The sequence below is a fragment of the Natator depressus genome, chromosome 4 (genome assembly GCF_965152275.1).
Source record: "Natator depressus isolate rNatDep1 chromosome 4, rNatDep2.hap1, whole genome shotgun sequence".
Lineage (NCBI taxonomy): Eukaryota > Metazoa > Chordata > Testudines > Cheloniidae > Natator > Natator depressus.
In genome coordinates this window covers 24,181,014-24,206,054 of record NC_134237.1, presented here as the reverse complement: position 1 = coordinate 24,206,054, position 25,041 = coordinate 24,181,014, and the positions used below count along the sequence as shown (strand labels likewise).

General features: G+C 44.6%; 1 protein-coding gene across 8 annotated transcripts in view; it reads right to left on the bottom strand.

Moving 5' to 3' along the window:
• The window catches only part of SMARCAD1 (SNF2 related chromatin remodeling ATPase with DExD box 1), a 77,857-nt gene extending 58,535 nt beyond the window's left edge, over positions 1-19,322 (bottom strand). Inside the window, exons 1-3 of one of the 8 annotated variants that reach the window (XM_074950605.1) lie at positions 19,305-19,322; positions 17,897-18,150; positions 3,751-3,925 (exon numbers count right to left, since the gene is read on the bottom strand). In XM_074950605.1, the coding sequence (XP_074806706.1) occupies positions 3,751-3,925; positions 17,897-18,122 (401 nt within the window). In that variant the 5' untranslated portion in view covers positions 18,123-18,150; positions 19,305-19,322. Of the gene's footprint in view, positions 1-3,750; positions 3,926-17,896; positions 18,167-18,498; positions 18,626-18,705; positions 18,789-19,178 lie in introns of those variants that run through there. The other 7 variants (XM_074950601.1, XM_074950604.1, XM_074950603.1 and 4 more) reach the window with 7 other exon arrangements.
• Between the last annotated feature and the right edge of the window lie 5,719 nt (positions 19,323-25,041).

The window sequence follows — 25,041 nt, the reverse complement described above, 5'->3', positions numbered from 1 at the left end:
CTACTAATATCCAGCAGAGCAGTGGATCTGGTTGTATCTTAGTTATCATCTACTGTTCAGAACAAAATGAAGCATCAACAATTCACAGAAGTCTTCAGTACATTAGCCTAACAATACCAGTGAACCCATTTCTGATGTGGGGTAGGGCTGTTACCTATTGTGTCGCATAGCCAGCCAACATAACGGCAGCCAACAGAATGATTTACATCAATAGGTAACGTCACTATCTGTGTCTTGTCAGTACCGTCAGAGTTCATTCTTTCATAAATGGAAATAGATTAAGGCATTATCTAAACTCAAATTCAGGCTCAAAAGGTCCAACATAAATTTTTCCCAGAGATAAGACGACCGAGTTTGTAAAGGCCCTGTCCACACTCTCAAGGAAGGATCAAATCCATATCCAAGATGTGATCTAAATTACAAAATGAACCATGTGAAAAGACCTACTTGCAATACTTTAAATATATTAAAATGTGGCTCCATCTTGCAGTGTAGACAGAACCTAATTTTGGTTTTAACTATGTCCCCGAGATCTACCAAAGCCTTGGATATATCCAAATCTATCAGGCTTACGCACAACTGGCAACCCTACAAAATGGAACCACATTTCAGTTTATGCTTAGTTTTGTAGCACAGGCAGGACCTAAATGGAAGTTCCATACTTGACTGTCTTATTTAGCTAGTTTGTATTTAGCTTATTTAGCTAGATGCCTAGTTTCTGTTTCGCTGCACTAAAGTTCTCCTGACAGTTAAAAATGACATACTTATACAGAGAATAGCATCACAGCAACTTAATTTAGGTAAGTGTCTGCAGGGAGGTGGGGCAGAAGAGAGTAAAAACTCAAACTGTTGCTATTTCCAACTGACTCCGGCTATATAACTTTTCCATTAGACTTCAATATGTGAATAACCATCATGCTGAGAAAGTGTAATAAAATATCATCTGTAAAAGATGTGTGCAAAAATTTGAGAAAATATTTTCATTTTTCATCAGATACTACCCGGTTCTTGCCTACAACTAGTGCTTAAAAAACTACTCAAGCCTAAAACACACCTGGCCAACAGCACAAAGCTGTAACAAAGCAAAAAATTCCTTTCTAACTTCAGCTAGGAATCAGTTTATGCCCTTAAGTAGGAGGATGAGTATCTCTTGTAATATTTAAATACAGTGATGGTGCAAATGATAGTTCTATTTATATATTTTAAATCCTTTTTGCTTCAGTACCCACAGGAAAAGAATATTTGTACTAAGTCCAAAGAAAAAACAACAAAACTCATTTGAAAGGTTACATTTGCTAAATAAAGGTGCTTACCAATCATATCATGTATAAAATGCCAAGTACTTGACAAGAAGGTAATAAATAGTTAAGGACATCATAAATCTTACATTGCCCACATGATTGAGCATAAAGAAATGCATACTTAATCACAACATGGCAAGTTTAGTTCTGACCCATGAACTGGATTTTTTAATATATTCTAGGCAACTCAGATAGTGACACCTACAGTTAAGGTTGCCTGACACCTTCCATTAGAAAGATTTTATTTTCAGTGGTTTATAACCTCACAAAAACTAATGGTGAAGGCTAAAATTTTCCATGCTAGGTGTCTGCTTCAAACTGATAATGTTATAAAAGTTTGAGCTAAAACAATTTAGCTGTCTCAGAGAACAAGATTAAGGAAAAATACATTTTACCTACGTTAAAAAAAAATTAACAACCATTTTGCTGAAAAACTAACAGCAACATTGGAGCAGGGATTTGAAATTTGGCAAGGGTGGTTGAGGGAGGGGAATTGCTCAGATGTCAGAATTACCATCCCTGTAAACATTCCCCCAAATTTGGCAAGTAAGATCTCTCTGAAAAAAAATTGCAGTTTGCTCAGTTAAGACTTCTTAGCATTTGACAGCTAAATTCTCTGAAGACTGTTTGCAAGAGCATGCTCCAACCTCAAGTAGTTCCCACATACCAACATGACTACATGTGCTATCCCACAGCGCAACTGAGCATGGCTCCCAACGCAGGAATTCAGGGGCTGAGCAGGACTTTCGCCACAATTGTAACTAGCAGGGGCCAATACGGCACCAGACACTGGAACAAAGATCTCTCCTGTGCTCTCAGTGGTCCCCATGCTGGCACGATGGCAGCTTGGAAAAGATCTATGTAGCCTCACTCAAATGCAGAGGCGTGAAGAACAGAGAAGGAAGACATGCAGGAGAAAGGAATGCAGGGGGTAACCACCATATGTAACCTCTCCTTGAGAGAGTGTTTTGAGATGATGTAACAGAATCCCCAGTTTCATTGCGAATGGAAAAGGCAGCAACAGAAGAGGGAGAAAACAGGCACCATTCTGTTCACCATTTGTTTTTTAAAATATTCTTGACCTACTTTTCAACAGCACTGAAAACCTAGCAGTTTCCACTGACTGCAGTAGGACCCATGCAATGTAGTTGTAGCCATATCAATCCCAAGATATTAGAGAAACAAGTTAAGTGAGGTAATATCTTTAATTGGACCAACTTCTATTAGAGAGAGACACAAGCTTTCAAGGGACACAGAGCTCTTCAGGTCAGCTCTTCAGTAGTTAGCACATATTCTAAGGGACCATTCAAACCTCTGACTGCAGAGAGTATGTGCTAACTACTTACGCTAAACAATCAGTTCCCTATTGCCATTAGCTGTAACCTTCAGAGTACCTTTCCCAGACCTGAAGAAGAGCTGTGTGGCTGGAAAGCTTGTCTCTCACCAACAGAAGTTGGTCCAATTAAAGATGTTTAACTCACCCACCTTGACTCTCTAATATCCTGAGACCAACATCGCTACAACTACATTGCATACAGTAAAATGAAAAGTCAGTTACTTACACAGCTCTATCCAAACTGGGGGATTGCACTGATTTAACTAAATAGATTTTTCTACCAGTTCAGTTAAATCAGTACAGGAATCCCCAGAGTACCTTTCCCAGACCTGAAGAAGAGCTCTGTGTGGCTCAAAAGCTTGTCTCTCTCACCAACAGAAGCTGGTCCAACTAAAGATATCACTTCACCCACCTTGTCTCTACAATAAGACCCGTCATACATTCAACAATTGTGAAAGTCGAGCTATGTATGCATAACTATTTTTGTGCTGAACTCTCTTCACTATATAAAGTTTATTATATATTATGCCCTGAAGGAACACCTGACCATCTATCAACAGTGCTTCCTCAGGGGCAGAGAAACTGAAAAACATTGCGCAATTCTGAAGACTTCTGAAAGCTATAGTAAAGGAGTAATTTCCATTAACTTGAGGCCTCTGGTCATTCGACAATTTTGGCACGACGTGAGAACTAATCTGTCTATAAAACCGGGATGACAGCAAGCAAGCTAAAGCAAAAGCCAATATGTAAACACTTCAGCTAACCTTTTAGAATTTAATTTTGAGAAATCCTCTTGGTGGTGCTTGAATTCACTGACAATTGCCCATAATGTGATAAATACCAGACGTATCATTGAAACTCATGTATTCTGGGATTTCTCCAGTGAACTAGGTAGTACTCAGAGGAAGACAACTCTTTAAAGAGGTGAAGCTTTTTGAGACAAAAGCTCAATACAGCCTGGTCGGTGGAGACACTCAAAACCAACATGGCATTTAGTCAGCACACATGAAATGCCACCCCCCCCTTTTTTTTTTTAAAGTAGAACATTAAAATTCATGAACTCACAAATGAAGATAATGAATACTACAGAAGAGTGGTATGGTGAAGACTTACATTACAATCACCTCGCTCATGGGAACACTGTCTTGTTTTGTACTGGAACACTTTGGTGGTCCTTGATCCTCACTATCCGAAGACACATCAATAAATTGTATCCCTCTTCGATTCTTGAAAGATGATAAATTCTTTGTCCTCTCTGCTTCTGGGGTTTCTGGGACACTGGAGTCTTCTGTACAAGCCATTTGGAGGATGGAGGAAAAGAATATAAATTCAAAATGTTTCATTGCAACTAAAGCCTCACCACAAAAGTTATGATCTTTCAATGTTTTTCAATGACTATTCAAATAAAGATCACACCATTATGTGTTCACGAGTCCCCAGAATCCATGGGTTTCCATCAGCAGACTTCTCATTTAAGTTCTCTAGTTGACCAAATTCCTATGTTTGAATACCCAATAGCTTTAAACACAAAAGCTATTCAAAAACATGAATATGGCTATTAAAGTGAACAACTGCTGGGTTACAAGCCAAATGTGTATAACCCACCTTGTGACACCTGTGACTTCATGGTTAGGCTGACCAATTAATTACTTGACCAACTTGGTCTGGATTTGCTGAGGCATACAGCAGACTTAAATTTCCACATGAACAATGACTCTGAATCAAACTCTAGATCTCTGGGCCACCCCAGATGTCATGTAACTATTCCAAGTGGCTTTTCACTCTACTCAAAAGTGCCCAGACTACCTTAATTCTTGGGTTCGAAATTAAGTCCCTTTGATTTCAAAAGGAGCATGTGTAGAGAAATGCAGCTCTGAGCTCTGTTTTCCAGCTAAACAAATGGCTCCCTACATCTCCTTTCCTTCTAAAATCTTTAATGGCATAAAGCCAAGATGGGGTCAGAGGGAGTAGATCTCCACTCAAGCCAAGCTTTCCCCATGCCTCCAGTCAGTCCTTTTTACTCCTTCACTTGAGCGGATGATGGAAGTGGTGATTGGAGCACCACAGAATAGTACGTTTGAGATTTAAGGTATATTTGGTGAGGGTGGGTTCACTTACACTACAAGCACATCTGTAGATTAGGCCGTGTCTACACCCGAGAGCTTACAGTGTTGGATCATATTAAAGAAGTTCTGTATCTATGATTAAAATCAAAAATGAGTTTGATTCCCCACAGTTTAAATTAAGAGATCTCTTGGTTTTTGGTACTGTTTCTCTCCCTCTGTGTGTGAAACTTGCAAGCTGCTAATTGTGTTAGTACATTCTAAGACAGACTCTGTTCTCAAAGCAGTTCTTTGTAACAACAACTACTCACACAGAGAGAGACTCAAAGCAATACTCTAACAACAGAAACAGCACCCAGAGACTCCCCACCCTTTTGTTGTATTCATCTCACTTCGTTAACAATTGTGATTAAAAGAGAGAGAGAGCGCATGTATGTGGATGGATGCTTGGTGTGGATAAGAACTGAACGATCAGGGAGGTGCCAGCCTAAGAATCCAGTGTCCATCCGCCGAAGAAGGCGTCAAGTGGAAATAACCAGAGGACCCCCCGGAGGGCAGACTGGAATCCACCCAACAGCCTCAAGAATGGGAGAACCAAAGAACAAGATAACATCTGGCAGCAGGGAGCCATCAGGAATGTGCCATCTGCTGACTAATTCAGCAACAGCATGAGGAAGCAGTTCCCATAGACTGGCATAGGAAGAAATTCCTATAAAAATGGATTCTAGGAAGTGAGAACTTTGGGGTCTGATTCTGCAAACCAACTTCCAGGAGCGTCAGATGAGCATCTGACAAGGCCCTGCTCCCTCTTCATGTCCAGGCCACCTGGCCAGTGGCTTAGCATGAGCAACTCTGGTAACTATGATAACAACCTTGCAGAACCTGTGTGTGTGTGTATGAATGACTGTGTGAATAAATACGAAATTGAATGGAATGTTATAGCTATAACTGCTTACTATGATTCTTTCTGTATTCACAATAAATGTGACATTTTGCCTTTTCCCCTTTCATAATATCCTGCTGGTTTTTATTTTATTGGTATAACAGCAGCACAGCTGTACCGATGTAGCAGTGCCAACGTAAGACTGCTCATGCAGCTGCTCTATGCCAATGGCAGAAAGCTCTCCCGTCTACATAATAAAACCATCTCAATGAGCGGCGGTAGCTCTGTCAGCAGGAGAAGCTCTCCCACCAAAATAGCACTGTACACACTACCACTTATGCCAGTGAAAATTATGTCACTCAATGGGCTGTTTTTTCACACCCCTGAATGACCTAAGTTTTGCCGACATAAAAAATAGTGTAGACATGGCCGTAGATGTCATTTCACTATGCTTTTTGTTCTCTTTCAGATAGCTGTAGTCGGGTAGATATTGCTCAGGCAGCTCCCATGCCAGTATATCCTACTCAGGTTACAGTCCACACTGCTAAAGCCCAGCAACCCAAACCAGCTGATAGGGGCCAGCCCCGGTCGTTTTATAGCAGCATAGACCTGCCCTTACATGACACACCAAAATGGGCACTTGGAATAGGTGGGAATTTCCACGTATTCATTTTTCAGTTGGGTTAGAGAATACAGTTTCAAGTGGTTTTCCAGAGAATACATAGGAATTACACCTCTACGCCGATATAACACGAATTTGGATATAACACAGTAAAACATTTCCCCTCCTCCCCCTTAAGCTTGCGCAAGCCTGGGAGGGATGGGGGAGAAGCGGAGTGGCGGCACGCTCAGAGGAGGAGGCAGAGCGGAGGTGAACTGGGGAGCGGCATGGGGAGGGCCGCAGCAAGTAACCGGGAAAGGGGGGGAGGGGGAGGGTGCCAGGCAGAGGAACGGCTTCCCGCCCCAGATCACCTCCACTCTGCCTCCTCCCCCAAGCGCACTGCTGCTCCGCTTCTCCCCCATTCCTCTCTCCCTCCAAGGCTTGCCGCGCCAAACAGCTGATTCGCGGCAAGCCTTGGAGGGAGAGAGGAATGCGGGAGAAGCGGAGCAGCGGCGGTGCGCTCAGAGGAGGAGGCGGAAGCGAGCTGGGGCAGGGACCTGCCGGTGGGTGCTCTGCACCCACCAATTTTTCTCAGTGGGTGCTCCAGCCCCGGAGCACCCACAGAGTTGGCTCCAACACGCTGCTCTGAGCAGCGTGTTAAGGGGCCGGGCGGTTGGATAAGGGGCAGAGGGTCTCGGAGAGGGGGGGGAGGTCAGGGGACAGGGAGCAGGGGGGGTTGGATGGATCGGGGGTTCTGAGCAGTCGGTCAGGGGGCGGGAAGTAGGTGGGCATTGGATAGGGGCGGGGCCAGGCTGTTTGAGGAGGCACAGCCTTCCCTACCTGGCCCTCCATAGCAAGTTCGATATAACGTGGTTTCACCTCTAATGCGGTAAGATTTTTTGGCTCCCAAGGACTGCGTTATATCGGGGCAGAGGTGTATGTGGCACTCAAGAACTCTGATCTGAGGTAGAAGCCCCATATCTTACCTACATATTCTCAAACTTCTTTTTCTTTCTTTTTTTTTCAAATGAGCAGAACTAGAAAAAACTGCTCAAGCAACTAGAATAAATTCAGACAGAAGCTGTATGATTTCCTTCAAGATGACAAAAATTACAGACCCTGGAGGCATGCAAGACTGAAGGAAGAGGGAGACAGCATGCAGCGGAGACTATGACAGCTGCAAAAGGAGTCTGTTGTAAGAAAGCAACCGTGCAGGAAATAAATATAAAATAACCTGCAAGGTACTGTAGCAGTATTTGACAGAAACTCAGATAAACTAAATATATGACCTCAAGCAATTTACTGACACTGTGGAAACTTCTAAAAAACAGTATGAATTTTAAGACTGGAGGGGGAAAAACTGCCCATTAAATTGTAAAATGTATTGCTGACATATAACAGGGCTTTGTACAACAAAGCAGAGTCACTACAAAAATCAAGTAAAAACTTGAACTTGGATCCTGGCAGGGTTGAACGAGCGGACCTTCAATATTCTAGGGGAAAACTAAGTCATCAGCCATTAATAAAATGTAACCTTTGCATGGGCCAAGGTCTAACAGCTATTGAAAGGCCACAGGATTTAAGATAACATTGGAATATGTGAATACAAAAGGAAAAAAAAAAAAAAGGTTTGTATCATTCCTGGCATTTGTCCACTGAGATGAAAAAAGGAAGAAAGCTCTTCTTGTGGAGGATGACCTTGTGCATAGCTAAAAGATGAGGCAACAATCCACTCTTCTCACTAAATTAAAAGTAAAAATAGAAAACATGTTCATTTTCTGGAATTCTGCTTCAGCAGAGAAACTCTTGTTTTATCAAACTGATAAAATTCTCTGGAACGTTTAGACTTGTAGCAAAACTTAGAGCGGGTCTACACTACACCCTAAGTCAATATAGCGTACATCGCTCGGGGTGGGAAAAAGCTCTCCCCACACCCCATCCTCGAGAGACAAGCTTCGCGATGCCCATATTGGCACTGTGTCAGCAACAGGCCTTCTCCCACCAACATAGCTTCCACTTCTCACCGAGGTGGAATAATTATGCCAGTGGGAGAGAGCTCTCCCGTTGGCATAGCAAGTCTTCACCAGATGCACTACAGTAGTGCAGCTGTGCCAATGTAGTGCTGAAGGATAGACTTGCCCTTTGATTTACTGCCAGAAGTTTGATCTCTATCAAACTATCATTTTGTGATATACTTGTTTCCTCCAGTGACAATTTTTTCTACATGCAACTGTTCACTCTACAGGAACTGTTACGTGCCAATCTTATGACGCTTCATCCGATATAAAAAGTATTATTAAACAGAAAAGCTTTGGAAATTCAGGCTAGCTAGTGTCGATTCAAATGGCGCACACACATGCAGGAACCTGTGCTTTCCAGCCTTCTGCTGTCAAGTAGGAGACTGCAGAATCCCAACTACACTGTGAAATTTGACTGCAAAATATAAGCTTTCGTTTTAAAAAAGTTTTTAGACAGCATGACAGCAATAGGGTACCCAAATGGGAAATAGAAACCACAACAGTGGCTTCATGAATCTGCAAGCAGCTGGTAACAGCAGCAGAGATGTCAACCTTGCTCTGAGACTTTTAGGGAGGTTTATGAAAAAAGCTAGGGAGGTTGCCTGGAGCTCTCTCTTTCACCCCTCCCTTGGAAAAACTAGAACCGCTCCCCCTTTTTCCCCATTTGTTAGCCAAAGGGAGGGGGACACATCTGGGCCACCAAGCCACCCCTGTGGTGCTCCCCACCTGCACCCCAAACAGGAAGAAGGGGAGGACAGGCCCTAGGAAAGCTGCCTTCCTATGCCACCTAGGTCTTTTAATTACCTTCACCAGTCCCAGACCTGGACCTCTTGCCAGGGATGATTTTCATTCTCTCCTCCCTCCTCTCTCACATGCCTTTCTCCCCTTCGGCGCTGCCTTCTCCTGCCCTGCAGACTGTGCAGTGAGGGTCTGATAGGAGACAAGCCGCAGCAACTATCAGTGGGGCTTGGATGTTGTATTCACTGGTCCCAGGATGCACATTGCACTCCAACTGCCCTGTGTGGATCCCGCTACATAATCCAGTGTGGGGTTTTTTACTTTACTTTTTTACTTTTATACTTTACTTTAAAATTGCATATCAATTAACATGTGCTTGTAAAATTAGTAGGCTTAAGCCTGAATTAGTAATTTCATAATTACAGGTTAAAAAAATCAGGAGGATATCTGAAAATTAGGGAGGGTTGGCATTTCTGCTGTTGCTCAAATTAGGGTTAACTCTCATTTTAATGACAGAGTTTATACAGGCTGAACCGCTCTAGTCCAGCATCCTCTGGTGTGGCAACATCTGTGGTCCCGCATGAGTTTATTTTATGTTTTTTATGCTTTATCTACTTATTTCCTTGTGCCAATATAGTAAAACTGTGTAACAACAATACCACTTGGTTATGAAGAGAACCGGTAAGCCTTGGCTAGGCAGCATTGCAAGCGTTGTTCCGTTTAATCGCCTTGGCGATATAAAAATAAAAGGAGACCCACTCGCTACAATACTGACCTCCCGTGGTTTGGCAAATTCTCTGGTTGGCACCAGTCAGGTCCCGAGGGTGCCGGACTAGAAAGGTTCAACCTGCATGTCAATATTCTTATCTTTCACTGCTGATGATTTTAGCCGAACAATACAGCTATATGCCTATCTGCCATTAAGGGACGCAGCTGCAGATGCTAGGAGAGCAGGGAAATGTCTGGTTGTTGTCAAGGGTTGACATGATGGTAGACTAGTTCAAGTCCCCCAAAAGAATTTCTAGCCAGTTGTCTATTCACAAGGGGTCAAGGAGTAGGACGTATCCTCTTCCTAATGCAAGAAGCTTCAACTGATTCCTGGTGAACACCACCCCATCTGCCCATACATTCAAAAACTCAGCTGACAAAAACCAATCCCCTCTTCCTTCCTTCTACACCGCAGTCAATATGCATTGTCAACACAAAATTCTACAACACTAAAAGAACAAATTACGAAGGTAGCATAAAATTGAAAAGCATTACAAACTTGAGATCTGTATTGGGTTTAGTATCAGCATCAACACAAGAAATATTACTTCTATAGCTCCACAGATATGCATGGCACATTATCAAGTAGAGACAGGCTCCCTACTGTACTCCAGAGGGAGATCTATGCAAAAAAAATTACAAATTTTGCACAGAGTATTATAAAATTCTGCAAATCGTATTTGTCAATAAGTAAACGTGGCGGTTCCGGCATAGCAGTGGGGAGCATAGAACACCAGCTGAACAGAGGTTGGAGATCACCCTGCAGGCCACCCCTCTGGCACATGAACTCGGTGGTGAAGCTGCACCCAACCCTGACACAGCGCAAGGATATGGCCTACCCCAAACACATCCCAGAGCCCTGTCCCTCTGTACCAGACACATGAGGTGTGGGCTGGCAGGCTCAGCCTGGCAGAATTCAAGAGGGCTCTGGGTGCAGGGGGTTGAGGCTCGGCGGGGGGCTCCAGATGCAAGGGGGAGGAGGGTTGTTGAGGCTCAGCAGGGGGGCTGGGCAGATAGGGGGGCAGTTCCCCGTAAAGTGACCCTCCTCCCCCTGCAGCTGAGTAGCGATGAGAGCAGGAAGCAGGGGGAGGCACAGCATCCTGCAGCCATGGAAGATATCTGGGGGTGGCTTTGTCCCAGCCCCGTACATACCTTGAGGAGGAAGAGCAAGTCCTCCCCAGTCCTCAGCCCAGCTGGGATTACCAGCTGAGCCCAGCGCAGGATAGGAGCCAGCAGCTAGAGTGTCTCCAGCAAACACAACGCCTCCCCCGCTGTGATTTACTTCCCTGCTGGCTAGTCTGGGTGCCCAAAATGACGCACCTGCACGGCTGGGGAGGGCTGCGTGACCGCTCGTGGCTTCCCTTTGCTTCCCCATCAGAAAGACATTTTTCTGCAGGGAAGCAAAAAAATATATCAATCTGTTGGAGACATGAATTCTGCGCATGCACAGTGGCGCAGAATTCCCTCAGGAGTAGAGTTTACAGTCTAAATTTAGAAAAGTAACATGAAAACACAAATGGGACTAGGAAGAGGGGATCGCCAAGGACAAAGACATTATGATTGTTTAGAAGCTTGGCGCTTTGAGGATTGTTGTTTTTAAAATGTTAATGACTAAAATTACAAGCCTCTTGGAGGTGATGAGTTTTGATAATGGACTGACAGCACAGTTCCTTTTTAAGAAAAGCATCAGGGAGACCACATTTATATCACTCCTTTCCAGATTAAAGTGTGCTTACTTTCCAAATAAAAAGATACTTTTCTAGCGCAGGACCTGGAAACTCAACCTAGGATCTGAAAATAATTTTTTTTCCCCTTTATGCCCCAGAATAATGACATCTATTTATCCTGTGCAAGCCGCTGAGCTTTCAAATTTCGTTTCGAGTCAAGGTGGTGGGAAAAGACTGGAAAGAAGAGGGAACTAGGGATGGAATTAAAATACACTTGCACAAATAAGGCACGCATTGCTCAATTCATTTGTGGAAAAGAATATTTTTCAGCTGACGTAACCCAGGCATAAAAGAAACTAGACAATTAGGTCACTTACAAAGGATACTGTCAAGACTGAAAAATAATTGTTTTAAATAAGATACAATATTGTATGTAATGCAATATCTTAATCTCTGGGGAAAAAACCTACCTTAAAAACAAACACAGTTTATTTTTAAACCATTAGTGGACTTTAGAAAGCCTAGACATCACCAATCTAGGGTACTAGCTCTCAGTGCATGCATTACTGCAGCCAATGCCTATGCACTAATACATCCCCCAAAACTCCTTCTGCCACACTGAATGTCTGCTCGTATCTGTGAGTACACAATCTGTTGTACTTTACACAGCTGGTTTCTATACCTTAAATACCCCCTATACAGAAGTTTACAGAGGGGAGCAAGTGAAAATACAACTTACGCCATGTGCAGAACGGCTATCCAAAACATTGCTTAAAGTCACACTAGTCCTGTATTTGATAATAGGGCTGTCGATTAATCGCAGTTAACTCACACGATTAACTAAAAAAAAAATTAATCATGATTTTAAAAAAGTAATTGTGATTAATCGCTGTTTTAATTGCACTGCTGAACAGTAGAATACCAACTGAAATGTAATAAATATTTTTCTACATTTTCAAACATTGATTTCTGTTACAACATAGAATACCAAATGTACAGTGCTATTATTTTTATTACAAATATTTGCACTGTAATTATAAGTGAAATCGTATTTTTCAATTCACCTCATAGAAGTACTGTAGTGCAATCTCTTTATCCTGAAAGTACAACTTACAAATGTAGATTTTTTGTGTGTGTGTGTTATATAACTGCATTCAAAAACAAAACAAACAATGTAAAACTTTATAGCCTACAACTCCACTCAATCCTATTTCTTGTTCAGCCAACACCAGCAGAAATAAGTTTGTTTACACTTATGGGAGATAATGCTGCCCGCTTATTTACACTGTCACCTCCAAGTGAAAACAAGCAAGCTTTCACATGGCACTTTTGTGGCAGGCATTGCAAGGTATTTAGGTGCCAGATATGCTGAGCATTCGTACATCCTTCATCCTTCGGCTACCATTCCAGAGGACATGCTTCCATGTTGATGACATTTGTTTAAAAAATGGGTTAATTAAATTTGTGACTGAACTCCTTGGAAGTGAATTATACATCTCCTGCTCTGTTTTACCCACATTCTGCCATATATTTTAAGTTGCAGCAGTCTCGGATGATGACCCAGCACATGTTGTTCATTTTAAGAACACTTTCATTGCAGATCTGACAAAATGCAAAAAGGTACAAATGCGAGATTTCTAAAGATAACTACAACACTCGATCCAAAGGTTTAAGAATCTGATGTGCCTTTCAAAATCTGACATGGACGAGGTGTGGAGCATGCTTCCAGAAGCCTTAAAAGAGCAACACTCCAATACGGAAATTAAAGAACCCAAACCACCAAAAAAAGAAAATCAACCTTCTGCCGGTGGCATCTTGACTCAGATGTTGAAAATGAACATGTTTTGGTCTGCACTGCTGTGGATCGTTATCGAGCAGAATCTGTCATCAGTATGGATGCAAGTCCTCTGGAATGGTGGCTGAAGCACGAAGGGGCATATGAATCTTTGGCACATCTGGCATGAAAATAGCTTGCAATGCCAACTACAATGCCATGCTAACGCCTGTTTGCACTTTCAGGTGACATTGTAAACGAGAAGCGGGCAGCATTATCTCCTGAAAATGTAAACAAACTTGCTTGTCTGAGTGTAGGAAGTAGGACCGAGTAGACTTGCAGGTGCTAAAATTTTACATTGAATTAAAAAATAAAAGTTATTTTTTGTACATAGTGCTACATTTGTAAGTTCAACTTTCATAGTAAAGAGATTGCACTACAGTACTTGTAATGGGGGAATTGAAAATTACTATTTCTTTTGGGTTTTGTTTTGTTTTTACAGTGCAAATACTTTTAATCAAAAATAAAGTTTGCACTGTACACTTCGTATTCTGTGTTTTAATTGAAATCAACATATTTGAAAATGGAGAAAACATCCAAAAATATTTTAAAATAAATAGTATTCTATTATTGTTTAATAACGCGATTACTTTTTTTAATTGCTTGACAGCCCTATTTGATAATTAATATATGAACATACAAACACAGGAGAAGCACAAAACAGCTGCATGGCTCAGTTCCCTCCTTTGAATTCAACATCTACACGAAGCCACTGGGAATGCTAGTGAGACAGAACAGGCTGAAGTGGCAGTAGCAAAAACCTAACACTAAATCTCCGTGTCAAACTTTGCCATATTGAGAAATCTGCAATATATTGCAGAAAATATCTGGATTAAGAGCAGCTGACCAAAGCTCAACACAGACGAGCCTAAAGTTATGCTGGTAGGAAGAGACATGCATTTTAAAGTACTTCCCTGGTTTGTAACAACTCCATCTATCAAAGGCATGAGTCCTTGGATTGTTACAATGGTCTGCTGCTCTCAGACATAACACTGTACTTGCTTACCCAAATGAAGCTGGTTACATAAACACCCACATTTCATCTGCATCTGGCCAGAAGACTGCACCCATTTGACTCTCATCTGTCCAGAGAGCGCCATGCTTTTGTAACAACTGGCTTAACTATTGCCATTCTCTATACCTATGAATGAAGCCTAATGCCACGAGAAAGCCAACTAGTTGAGAAACCAACAGCCCATCTACTCACCAACAGAGGTCACCGGGAACATGTATTCTTATACACCACACTTGGCATTGGCTATACATTCTACAGAGACCAAATCAAGATTGCTGTCCTGAGTTTCAAAGCCCTGCATTAGTGTAGCGACTGCATATGCACGCACCGTCTATATGCTAATCCAAGAATATTATGAAGCCTGGAGGGAGGGAAACTGTTGTGTGTGCACAGTAGCTTTCAAATTATTTCTCCCTTAAACAGACAGGGTTTAGGGTCCAGAGTCTACTTGAAAATTAATTAACTGAAAATAAGTTAAGAAGTTTTGGATACCTCATCTGCCCTTAAATCCCATGCCACTTTCTGTGCTTTCAATAATACATGTCCTTTCTCTCTTCTCTATGTGGGTGCGACACAAAAGCCCTACAACCAGTAAAAACAGACTGATTCAAGTGGAAATACTGACTCAGGCTAAAATACAAAGAAAAAACTAAAAAAAAGGAGAACACACTTTTTCCTTTAATCTTTCCCTTTAAATATAAGATGACTGTTAATATTAGACAGTACAACCGTTTCAGAAGTAGATGTGATTATTAAACTGACTGATTTTTTTAATTAACAACTATTATGATAGCTCAATAGACTTCACTGATTAATCTGAAGACTTGATCCAAATAGAAATGAAGTTGGCAACCTGATCAGATAAACTATTCTCTGGGCCACCGCTCAAAGCTTACATTCTTACCACCCCCTACAGCACACAGGATGCCTAGTCATGGATCATGTACGAACACAGAACAAAAAGACAATCCAGCCCCACAGAATTTACCATCTGAGGCCAGGTCTCCACTCCGGAATTACTTTCGGTATAACTACATGTCTCAGGGGTTTGCACAATCCACACCTGTGAACAATGTAGTTATGCTGACCTAAGTGCCAGCGTAGGTAGTGCTATGAGGATGGGAAAGCTTCTCCCACTGACATAGTTACCGCCTGTCCTGGAGGTAGATTAACTACACCGACGGGCGAGAGCTTTCCCATCGGTATAGAGTGTCTTCATTAAAGCGCTACTGCACCAAAGAGCGTTTTAAGTGCAGACCTGACCCAAGCCTAAGATAACAGACAGACTAACAGACTGATAGTGCGTACAAGGATACAATGAGACAATATTAGTCAGCACAATAGGCAGTGGTCTCTGCACACCAGCAGTCTAGCAGTTAAGGTTTTTGTAGGAATCATGGCAATGGAGGATACTGAAGAAAGATAATAGTTTTCTAGATGCCTACAGAGAACTCCTCCCATATCGGAAGTGCAGCATGGGAAAAATCACAAAGGTGGTTGTTTGAAAAGGTAAGGAATGGGCAACGAAGGCTGACATCATTGATTCACGAGGGGGAATAGTCAACTTTAACAGCGAATGAGAGATGGCAAGTAGAATGGAGATAGGTCATAAAGGGCTTTGAGAGTGAAGACAAGTGGCTTATGTTTTGATGCAACAGATAACAGGGAAGCAACAGAGGGATGCAAAGAGAGGAGTGACGTGCCAAATCAATGGACTAGGAAAAATATTTTGTAGCAGTATTCTGAATAGATATAAGCAAGACAGTAGTCAAGCCCAGCGAAAAGGATTTTGCCGTATTCAAGATACAAGGTAAGTGCTTGGATAAGAATTTTAGCTGTTGTGTATGGATAGGCACAGCAGTATTATAGCAATGTTATAAAGAAATATTAGGCAAGATTTAGACCTAGCCTGGATGTGAGGATCTGGAAAGAAATCCTAATCAAAGACAATGCCCAAGTTAGAAGCCCGAGCAACAGGTAAGCTTGGTGTGATCATCCACAAAGAAGGAAATGGGAAGGACTCAGAAGTGGGGTTGGGGGGGAGTTTAAGAGCTCCAAAGAAGTCAGAAGGAGTGACTGAAACAGAGGAAAGAGAACCAAGAGAGACACAACCCTAGAAGCCAAAGGAGGACAAGATTTCAAGAAAATGAAGAGCATGGTAGACTGTTAAAGGCAGCTGACAGACAAAGGAGATTAAGGATGGAGTATTAGTTCTGAGCTTTGGTTAGGAAGATGTCATTCGACACTTCGACAAGAGTCGTTGTAGTGAAATGCAAGGTGCAGAAGCCAGACTGAAAAGGGTGTAGGATGGAAACTGAAGAGATGAATTCCAGACAGCAGCTGTAAATATCACATTCAATTAGCTTAGAAATTAAAGAAAAAAGGGAAATGGGGCAGCAGTTGCTGGTGCAAGTGGGGTAAAGGGTGGGTTTTAAGATGACAAGGCTACAAAATGCTTATGTAGTAAGGTGAAAAGCCATAGAAGAGTGAAAGTTTATGGAAAAGAGTAAGAGAGAATGAGAGTTGGCACAAGGGAAGGTGTATCACTGTAGCAAGTGGAGGGGTTAGAGGAGGTGAGCAGATGAGAAACTTCTGTATCAGTAATAGCAGAGATGGAGGAAAGAGCTGTAAGAAAAAGAGGAACTCACACCATATTTTGTCCATTTTCTCGTCCAAGAAATCAGTGAGATCCTGTGTGGAAAAGTGAATGCAGGAGGACAGAACTGTTTGAGGAGTGAATTAAAGGTGATAAAAAGGCAGCTGGGATTCAATTACATTGGAGAAGTACAGCTGTTTAACTAGGAAGCTGACAGAAGTGAAGGAAGAGAGAACAGATATGTACTGGAGGAAATTACCCTCAGCATAAAATTTCTGCAAGGGCAGGAAGCTGGTACTGGCGGGAGCCAAAGCTGGAAGTAGACAACGCAGAGCATTTGATGGAAGAGGAGCAAAAGAGTCAAGGATAGAGGAGAGTCAAATATGGAGAGAGAATCAACCATATCAAAGGAACAAGGGAAGAGAGGACTAAGAGCACAGGAAAAAGTCATCAACGTTGATGCACTGACATCATGGAAAGGCTGCATGCCAAGTTGCAAGGGGGTGCTGATGGATGATGTTGAAAAAGACTATGTGATGGGCAGAGGGTGGTAACTGAGCAGCAGAGAGATTAAGGAGTTGTACAGCACACATCACTGTAGTATTAAAAGTACTCCATAGATAAGTTAGATCTGCATAGTGATGTATATAGGGGATATCACATCTTCTGGTTTTTGGAGGTTCAAGGATACTTTCCTTGAGAGAGAGAGAGAGAGAACACGTGTACAATGTTAAATATAAAAATGCTTCCAGTTACAATGGAAATGTTTATACAAAAGGAAGGGCAACATGTTTTAAAAATGGTCAGATTTGGGTTAGCCTTAGTCAATGAAGCACTTTATTACTGGTTCTCAGCAGGCTCCAAGCCTGACCTTTTAAATCCTGATTCAGTCCTCTATTCACTTTTATAGAAGAAAATGTTATGGCAGAGTCTGATGCTTTGAAGGCAGTTATCATGGAATAGTGGTATTTGGAAAGGGGGAGTTCTGAAGAAAAGCTGTAAGTGGGGCAGATGCTTTACTCTTATAAAAACATTATCAACGTGTTTGTGCGAGACACAAATTTAACACGACTCACCAGTTTTCTCGGTCACATCTGATGTTGGAGTATCTGGCCTGCTGCTGTCATCTGTAACCTCATCATCACCACCGCCGCCGCCACCAGCAGCAGCAGCAACACTGTCTGCTGCAGCAGAAGGAGCAGCTGCTAGCTCAGCTATGGGAAGAGAAGGAGGTGGATTTTCCTGTTCCACTTTTTTAGACTTCTTCTCAAAGCGAAAGCGGTCCAGATTAAACAGACTCATAATCTCAGCCTATAGCTCCTGCTGCTGTCTGCAAGAGAGGAGACAGGACTGATTCTACAGTCTCTGTGGGGGAAAGGAGGGAAGACAATCACCCATGGCTTACTCAAAACCAAAAGGCATGAAGACAACAAACGAACACACAGAAACTGCTACAGAAGGAAAAAAACGAGGGGTTATTCGCCCTGCCCTCCACCCAGCATGGCCCGGGACAGGCCTTGGCCCGGAGACAAGGAGAAAACAAGCCCATGTGGAGAGGGACAATGTAATACATTACACAAGGAAAGGCGACGCGGGAGTCCAGTCCATCCCCTCCCGACCCCCAATCCGCTCCCCGAGAGGACAGGAGAGGTCCCCATCCAGCGCCCCCAGCCCGCACCTGTCTCACCCGGGCAGAGCCACCTGGCTGACAAAGACAAAAAGGAGGCGGGCGAGGAGGGACCAATGATGCAGGCGGGGAAGGGGAGGAGGGTGAAGCGGAAACTGGAAGCGGCTCAGCCCGCCGAGTCCCGGATAACCCTGCCCGGGCGAACGCGGGCGCAGAGGCACCAGCAGCGCCCCCGCCGCGGCCTCCCCAGGTACCCACCGGCGCGGGGGCAGCAGGGCGGGGGCGGGGGCAGCGGTGGCAGAGGACCCTTTTCGGAGGCAAAGCGCGGCGGTAGCGTCAGAGGGCGGCGACAGCGGCGCGCTTCATGATGACTTCACCGCTTCCCAGCAGCCCCTTCGCCTGCCGGCCTCTGGGGAGCGCGCGCGCGCCACTGCGCACCACCCACCCCGCCCCTTCAAGGGCGGGCCTCCGCCGGCTTCCCGGGGACTCTGTCCAGCCCGCAGAGCGGCCCCGGCGCTGCTCCTGGGTCGCGGTGGGATGGGAGTGAGCTCCCTGCGCTCCCCCGCAGAGCGGCGGCCCTCACGTCGCTGCTGCGGGGACGGCGCCAGCCCCTGCGGCAGCAAACACTAACTCCTGCCCCCCCCCCCGGCAACCTGCCGTGCGGGAGCCCTGCTCTGCTCCCCCTCCAGCCAGAGCCCGCGTCGCGCAAGCAGCAGCCCCTCCTCTCCCACCTACTCAACTGGTGAACTTCAAACCCCCGCTCCCTGCCTCAGACACGGTACAATCTCTGCCGGCCGCACGTGAGCAACGTGACACCCGCGTGTCCCTCTGCCCCGCGGGGCTGCGGAGACGCTCACCGCGGCTTGCCAACTTCCTATTGGCGCGAAACCCAGCCTCCTGGCCCCGCCCCTTCCCCCACGGCCCCGCCCCACGCCCTGCCTTCTCCCTCCCTGGCTTGGTCTCCCCCGCCCTCGTTCCCTTGCACCAGGCTCGGGCAGGGGGTGGGGGTACAGGGGCGTGTGGGGGCTCTAAAGGGGGGTGCAGGCTCCAGGGTACAGGAGGGGGCTTCAGGCTGGGGCCAAGGGATTTGGAATGTGGGAGGGGGCTGCGGGTTGAGGCAGGGGGGTGTGGTGCAGAAGAGGGTGAGGGCCCTGGGGTGGGGCCACAGATGAGGGGTTCAGGGAGTGAGAGGCAGGAGTTGGGGAAGGGGGGTGAGCACCCTGGGGTGGGGACACAAATGAGGGGTTCAGGGAGTGGGAGGCAGGGATTGGGGCAGGAGGGTGACGGCCCTGGGGTGGGCCCATGGATGAGGGGTTCAGGGAGTGGGAGGCAGGAGCTGGGGCAGGGGGGTGAGGGCCTTGGGCTGGGGGTACAGGCTCTGCAGTGCAAAAGGGAGCTCCGGGTTTGGAGGGGGTCATGGTTGTGGTGCAGGAGGGGACATGGGCTCTGAGCTAGGGCCAGGGATTGGGGGGGGGGGGGTTTCAGGGCGGGGGCAAGGGGTTCCCAGCCAATGGGAGTGTGAAGCCAGTGCCCAGGGTGGGGACAACATCTGGAGCCCCATAACCCCCCTCCCAAGGAGCCAGACCGGCTCTTCATTTCCAGGGCACAGCGTGGTGCCCTAGCTCAGGTAGGGATGAACCTGCCTTAGCCCCGCTGCAGTGGCACCTGGGCTTTTAATGCCCCAGGCCACTGTGCCGACTGGAGATGCCAGCTGCCTTTTTCGATTGCATGTTCTGGTCGACAACTGGTGATCCTAAGGCCACCGGGCATGGCACAGTTGGAAAATTGGAACTGCGCTGGGGGGCCATCCATTACCCATAATTCCTCCACTGCTTTTTTTTTTTTTTTTTTTTAATACAAAAGTGCAAACATACTCCTCTCTTTTATATTAGCATGGAGAAAACAAAATTAACTAACCCCCTGAAACTAGATACTTCTGACTACATCATAATATGTCTTTTTCTGGTCCTCCCTGGGGCCTTATGACAGCAGCAGCTCTTCTCCCTCCTTTGGCACTACTGTTAGCTTTGTCTTTTTTACTCCACATTGTTGGTGCTAAATAAACAATGAGGTTAGTCAGTCAGAAGGAGACAACTGGCACTCCCCAACTGTCATTCCCAACTGCCATGGAACCTTCTCATTGCAACATTAGGAGTAAAGAGGGAAGGGGTCTTCCTAAGTGACAGAATCTTTAAAATGCCTGCCCTGTACAACACCCATTGTTTCACTAGCAGATCCCATGCCTGAAAAACATGCTGCAATTTCTTCTTCTATCCCATCCCTGCACAGCTACAGAAATGCATTCAGGACACCTGGCCTGCCCTGCTGTTGCAAGAGGGATTGGCCACAGTACCAGACAACATCTGCAAGCAATGTGCTTCCTCCCAACCTCTCAGTACTTTCTCCCAATTGACATAGGCTGAAGGAGGTGTCCATAAAGGATTAGAGTCTCCAAAACAAGACTTTGGTAATATCTAAGATAGACAAAAGAGATGAGTTAAAACAGGAGCTTGCCTCAGGTAGGTCTTGAGTATAACTAACTAATAGTGAACAAGGACAGATGTGGCCCGGAGGGAGTATATAAACACAGGCAGGACAAGTTTGCAGAAAAGGCATATGATAGGATAATAGGTAGTTCAGGGTTTATGGCAAGGATATTTGGCAACTTTCAGAGGATGTCAATATAGGAATGCTTTGAGGTTATTGTCTGAAGAGGGATGAGATATGCTGGAGAAATTAGGTCGGTTAGAGGCAAAGAAGAGACTGGAAATGCGGATTGTAGAGATCTGAAAAGCAGAGACAGCTGTGGGTAATAGGTAGGAGGAAGATGGAGGACAGGAAAGTTAAAATGTAGCACAGGCTAGGAGAGAGTAAGGAATTAGCTGATCAAGGAAGAATGTGATTGGAAGTTGAAAATGGGACCGTGGTTGGAATTGAAACTGCTTTAGGGTCATTAATGGATGGTCTCCTGCTGACAACCGATAGAGGATAGACATCAATTTTCCTGATCCTGGATACCTCTGAAGCATTGAATGCTGTCGACCATATAAGATACGGCTCTCTTTCCTGAGAGAAGTGGCAGAGGTCTGAGGCTGTAAGCTACAGTGATTTGAATCCTTTTTGGAGGGATGCTCCCAATGAGTAGGGATGGGAAACTGCACCTCCATTATTAGACCCTTCACCTGTGGAGTCCCATAATGAATATGACCAGAGACACAATCCGTCAACATCTACATGCATCCGCTAAGTGCATATAGTTATACCAGTAAAATAAAAACCAGCAGGATCTTAAAGGGGAAAAGGCAAAATGCCACATTTATTGTGAATACAGAAAGAATCATAGTAAGCAGTTAGTTATAGCTATAACATTCCATTCAATTTCATATTTATTCATACATTCTCACACACACACACAGGGTTCTGCAAGGTTGTTATCATAGTTACCAGCCTTAGAGTTGCTCGTGCCAAGCGACTGGCCAGGTGGCCTGGACATGAGGAGGGAGCAGGGCCTCGTCAGATGCCCATCTGACGCTCCTGGAAGTTGGTTTGCAGAATCAGACCCCAAAGTTCTCACTTCCTAGAGTCCATTTTTATAGGAATTTCTTCCTATGCCAGTCTATGGGAACTGCTTCCTCAAGCTGTTGCTGAATCAGTCAGCAGATGGCACATTCCTGACGGCTCCCTGCTGGCAGATGTTATCTTGTTCTTTGGTTCTCCCATTCTTGAGGCTGTTGGGTGGATTCCAGTCTGCCTTCCGGGGGGTCCTCTGGTTATTTCCACTTGACGCCTTCTTCGGCGGATGGACACTGGATTCTTAGGCTGGCACCTCCCTGATCGTTCAGTTATTATCCACACCAAGCATCCATCTACGTACATGCTCTATCTCTCTCCTAATCACAATTGTTAACAAAGCGAGATGAATACAACAAAAGGGCGGGGAGTCTCTGGGTGCTGTTTCTGTTGTTACAGAGTATTGCTTTGAGTCTCTCTCTGTGTGAGTAGTAGTTGTTACAAAGAATTGCTTTGAGAACAGAGTCTGTCTTAGAATGTACTAACACAATTAGCAACTTGCAAGTTTCACACATAGAGGGAGAGAAACAGTACCAAAAACCAAAACACCTCTTAATTAGTAATACCCTGGAATTTAAACTGTGGGGAATCAAACTCATTTTTGATTTTAATCATAGATACAGAACTTCTTTAATATGATCCAACACTGTAAGCTCTCAGGTGTAGACACGGCCTAATCTACAGATATGCTTGTAGTGTAAGTGAACCCACCCTCACCAAATATACCTTAAATCTCAAACATACTATTCCGTGGTGCTCCAATCACCGCTTCCATCATCCACTCAAGTGAATGAGTAAAAAGGACTGACTGGAGGCATGGGGAAAGCTTGGCTTGAGTGGAGATCTTTAATATGTTCCAACAATATGTCAGACAACATGAACTCAGATGCCAGCAATATGCAGCTGAAACCCAGTACTATCTATCCTTCACCATTGTCACTGAGATGGGCCAGTGCTTCGGTGAAATCAGCTCATGATAAACACTTGGTTGAACCTGAACCTAAGCAAGAGAGAAGTTTTGCAGATGGTCAAAGAATGCACAAAGAGTTTGCAACCACAGTACAGTCTCCTTTGGTTGAAGGTAATGTTATAATATGAGGTTGGGTGAAGCCTCACTGAAGCTTGTTGGGCAGGATAGCCATCCTACATTCAAGATAAACATAAGCAGCACTTGAACTTTTTGGAATAAGATAGCTGAATCTTTGGGAATGCCCAAAACACAGACCACATGCCAAGCTAGTCAAAGCGGATTTATGTAGGCAGAGGGCCATCACTGAGGGCTGAGTGCAAATGCAGGGGGTTAGGTCATATTTTGGTGAAGCTGAGGATATGTCCACGCTGTAACAAAATACCCACAGCACTGTTTCAGAGTCCAGATCAATTGACTCAGGTTTATGAGACTTGAGTGGCAGGATTAAAAATAGCAGCATAGACATTCCTGCTCAAGCTGGAGCCCAGGCTCTGAAAACCTGCAAGGTTAGGCTTTGAAACTCCAGCTCCAGCCTGAGCAGGAACATCTACACTGCTATCTTTAGCCCTACAAGCCCAAGCTCTCCAAGCCCAAAGCAATAGACCTGAGCTCTGAGACTTGGTGCTACAGGTTTGTCTCTGAAGTATAGATATATCCTGTGTGTGCTGAAAAGAAGCAGTCAAGGAAGGCAGGAGAAAGCAAAGCACACAGTAAGACGCACTAACAGTGCAGCTTTCAGAGAAAATGGAGAGGGGGAGCTTTTGGAGTAGATTGCTGTCTGGAAAGAGGCTTAGAACTGTGAGCAAAGAAACTGCTTCCTGTTCGATTCCTACTGTGTTCAGGGGGAGTGGATGTTGTGTACATTTTTTGTTAAACAGAATTGCATAAAAAACCCTGAGCCCATCATCAATCTCTCCTTTTAATGAAAACAACCTGCAAAAAAGGGTAACAACTGTACATATCCCAACTGGTCAATTCAATCCATAGCGTCAGAGTGCTCCTGGATTCCTCACTGACACTAAGCTCTCACATAGCAGCATCTGCAAGTAACACTTTCTATAATTGCTAGTTGTCTAGGAGACTCCATCCCATCATAGCAAAATGATGAGCTGAGCTCATTAATGATGGCTTTGTCACTTCTTGGCTGGCCTCCAGCAATGCAGTATACCTATGCAAGCCTTCAGTGGTTAGGAAATTCCCAGCAGTAGCGAATGCTGCAGCACGTCTCCTCAGCAACACTGGCCATCACAAACACATCAAAGCCATCATTTGCTCCCTACCTCAGTTTCCCCTAGATTATGAATCAAATTAAAAAGTCTCACCTTTCAGGCCTCCATGGCACGCAGGATATCTAAAAGATCAAATAATGTTCTAGAATGAAGACTGTGGTCCAGGGGTGTTGGAATGGGGGGGGTGGGGGGGGAGAAACGGGATGGGCGGGACCATGCTCCCCATTTTAAAGGTGGTGCGGCATGGGGGGGGGCACAATTCAGGCATCTGTAGACCCACACACACACTTTTAGGGTGCTTCCACCACTCCTGCTGTGGTCAACAACTTTGCTCCTCTGGCACAATGGAACTCTTAAAATAAAAGAGTGAAGCACATCTGCACAGGAGACAGAGCTTTCTCAGGGGCTAGCCAAAGGCTGTGGAACCAACTCCCATAGGGAATAAGGCCAGAACAAACCTAACCACACCTTCTTCCACTGTAAGTGCAAGAGGCATTTCTCTGACTTTGCCTTCTCTAACAAACATATAGGGGTGGGTGGGTGTGTAAAAAATATTTTAAAAATTCCACAACAGTTCACTGCACCAATTTCTGTCCCCAGGGAGAGGATGAGAGAACAAACACATGACAAATGTTAGTCATATTACTTAATGCGCTAGTGGAAAGTGATCAGGTGCTATGGTGATGACCACAGTGTAAACACAGAATAGAATGAAATAAAATAGAGGCTAAGAAAAAGTGAGAAGTTGAAGAAGTGAAGACAAGCAGGCAGTTGCAAGAGAGCAGTAGGTAAGGGAAGTTGAAGTATATAGGAAGTTGAGTTTGA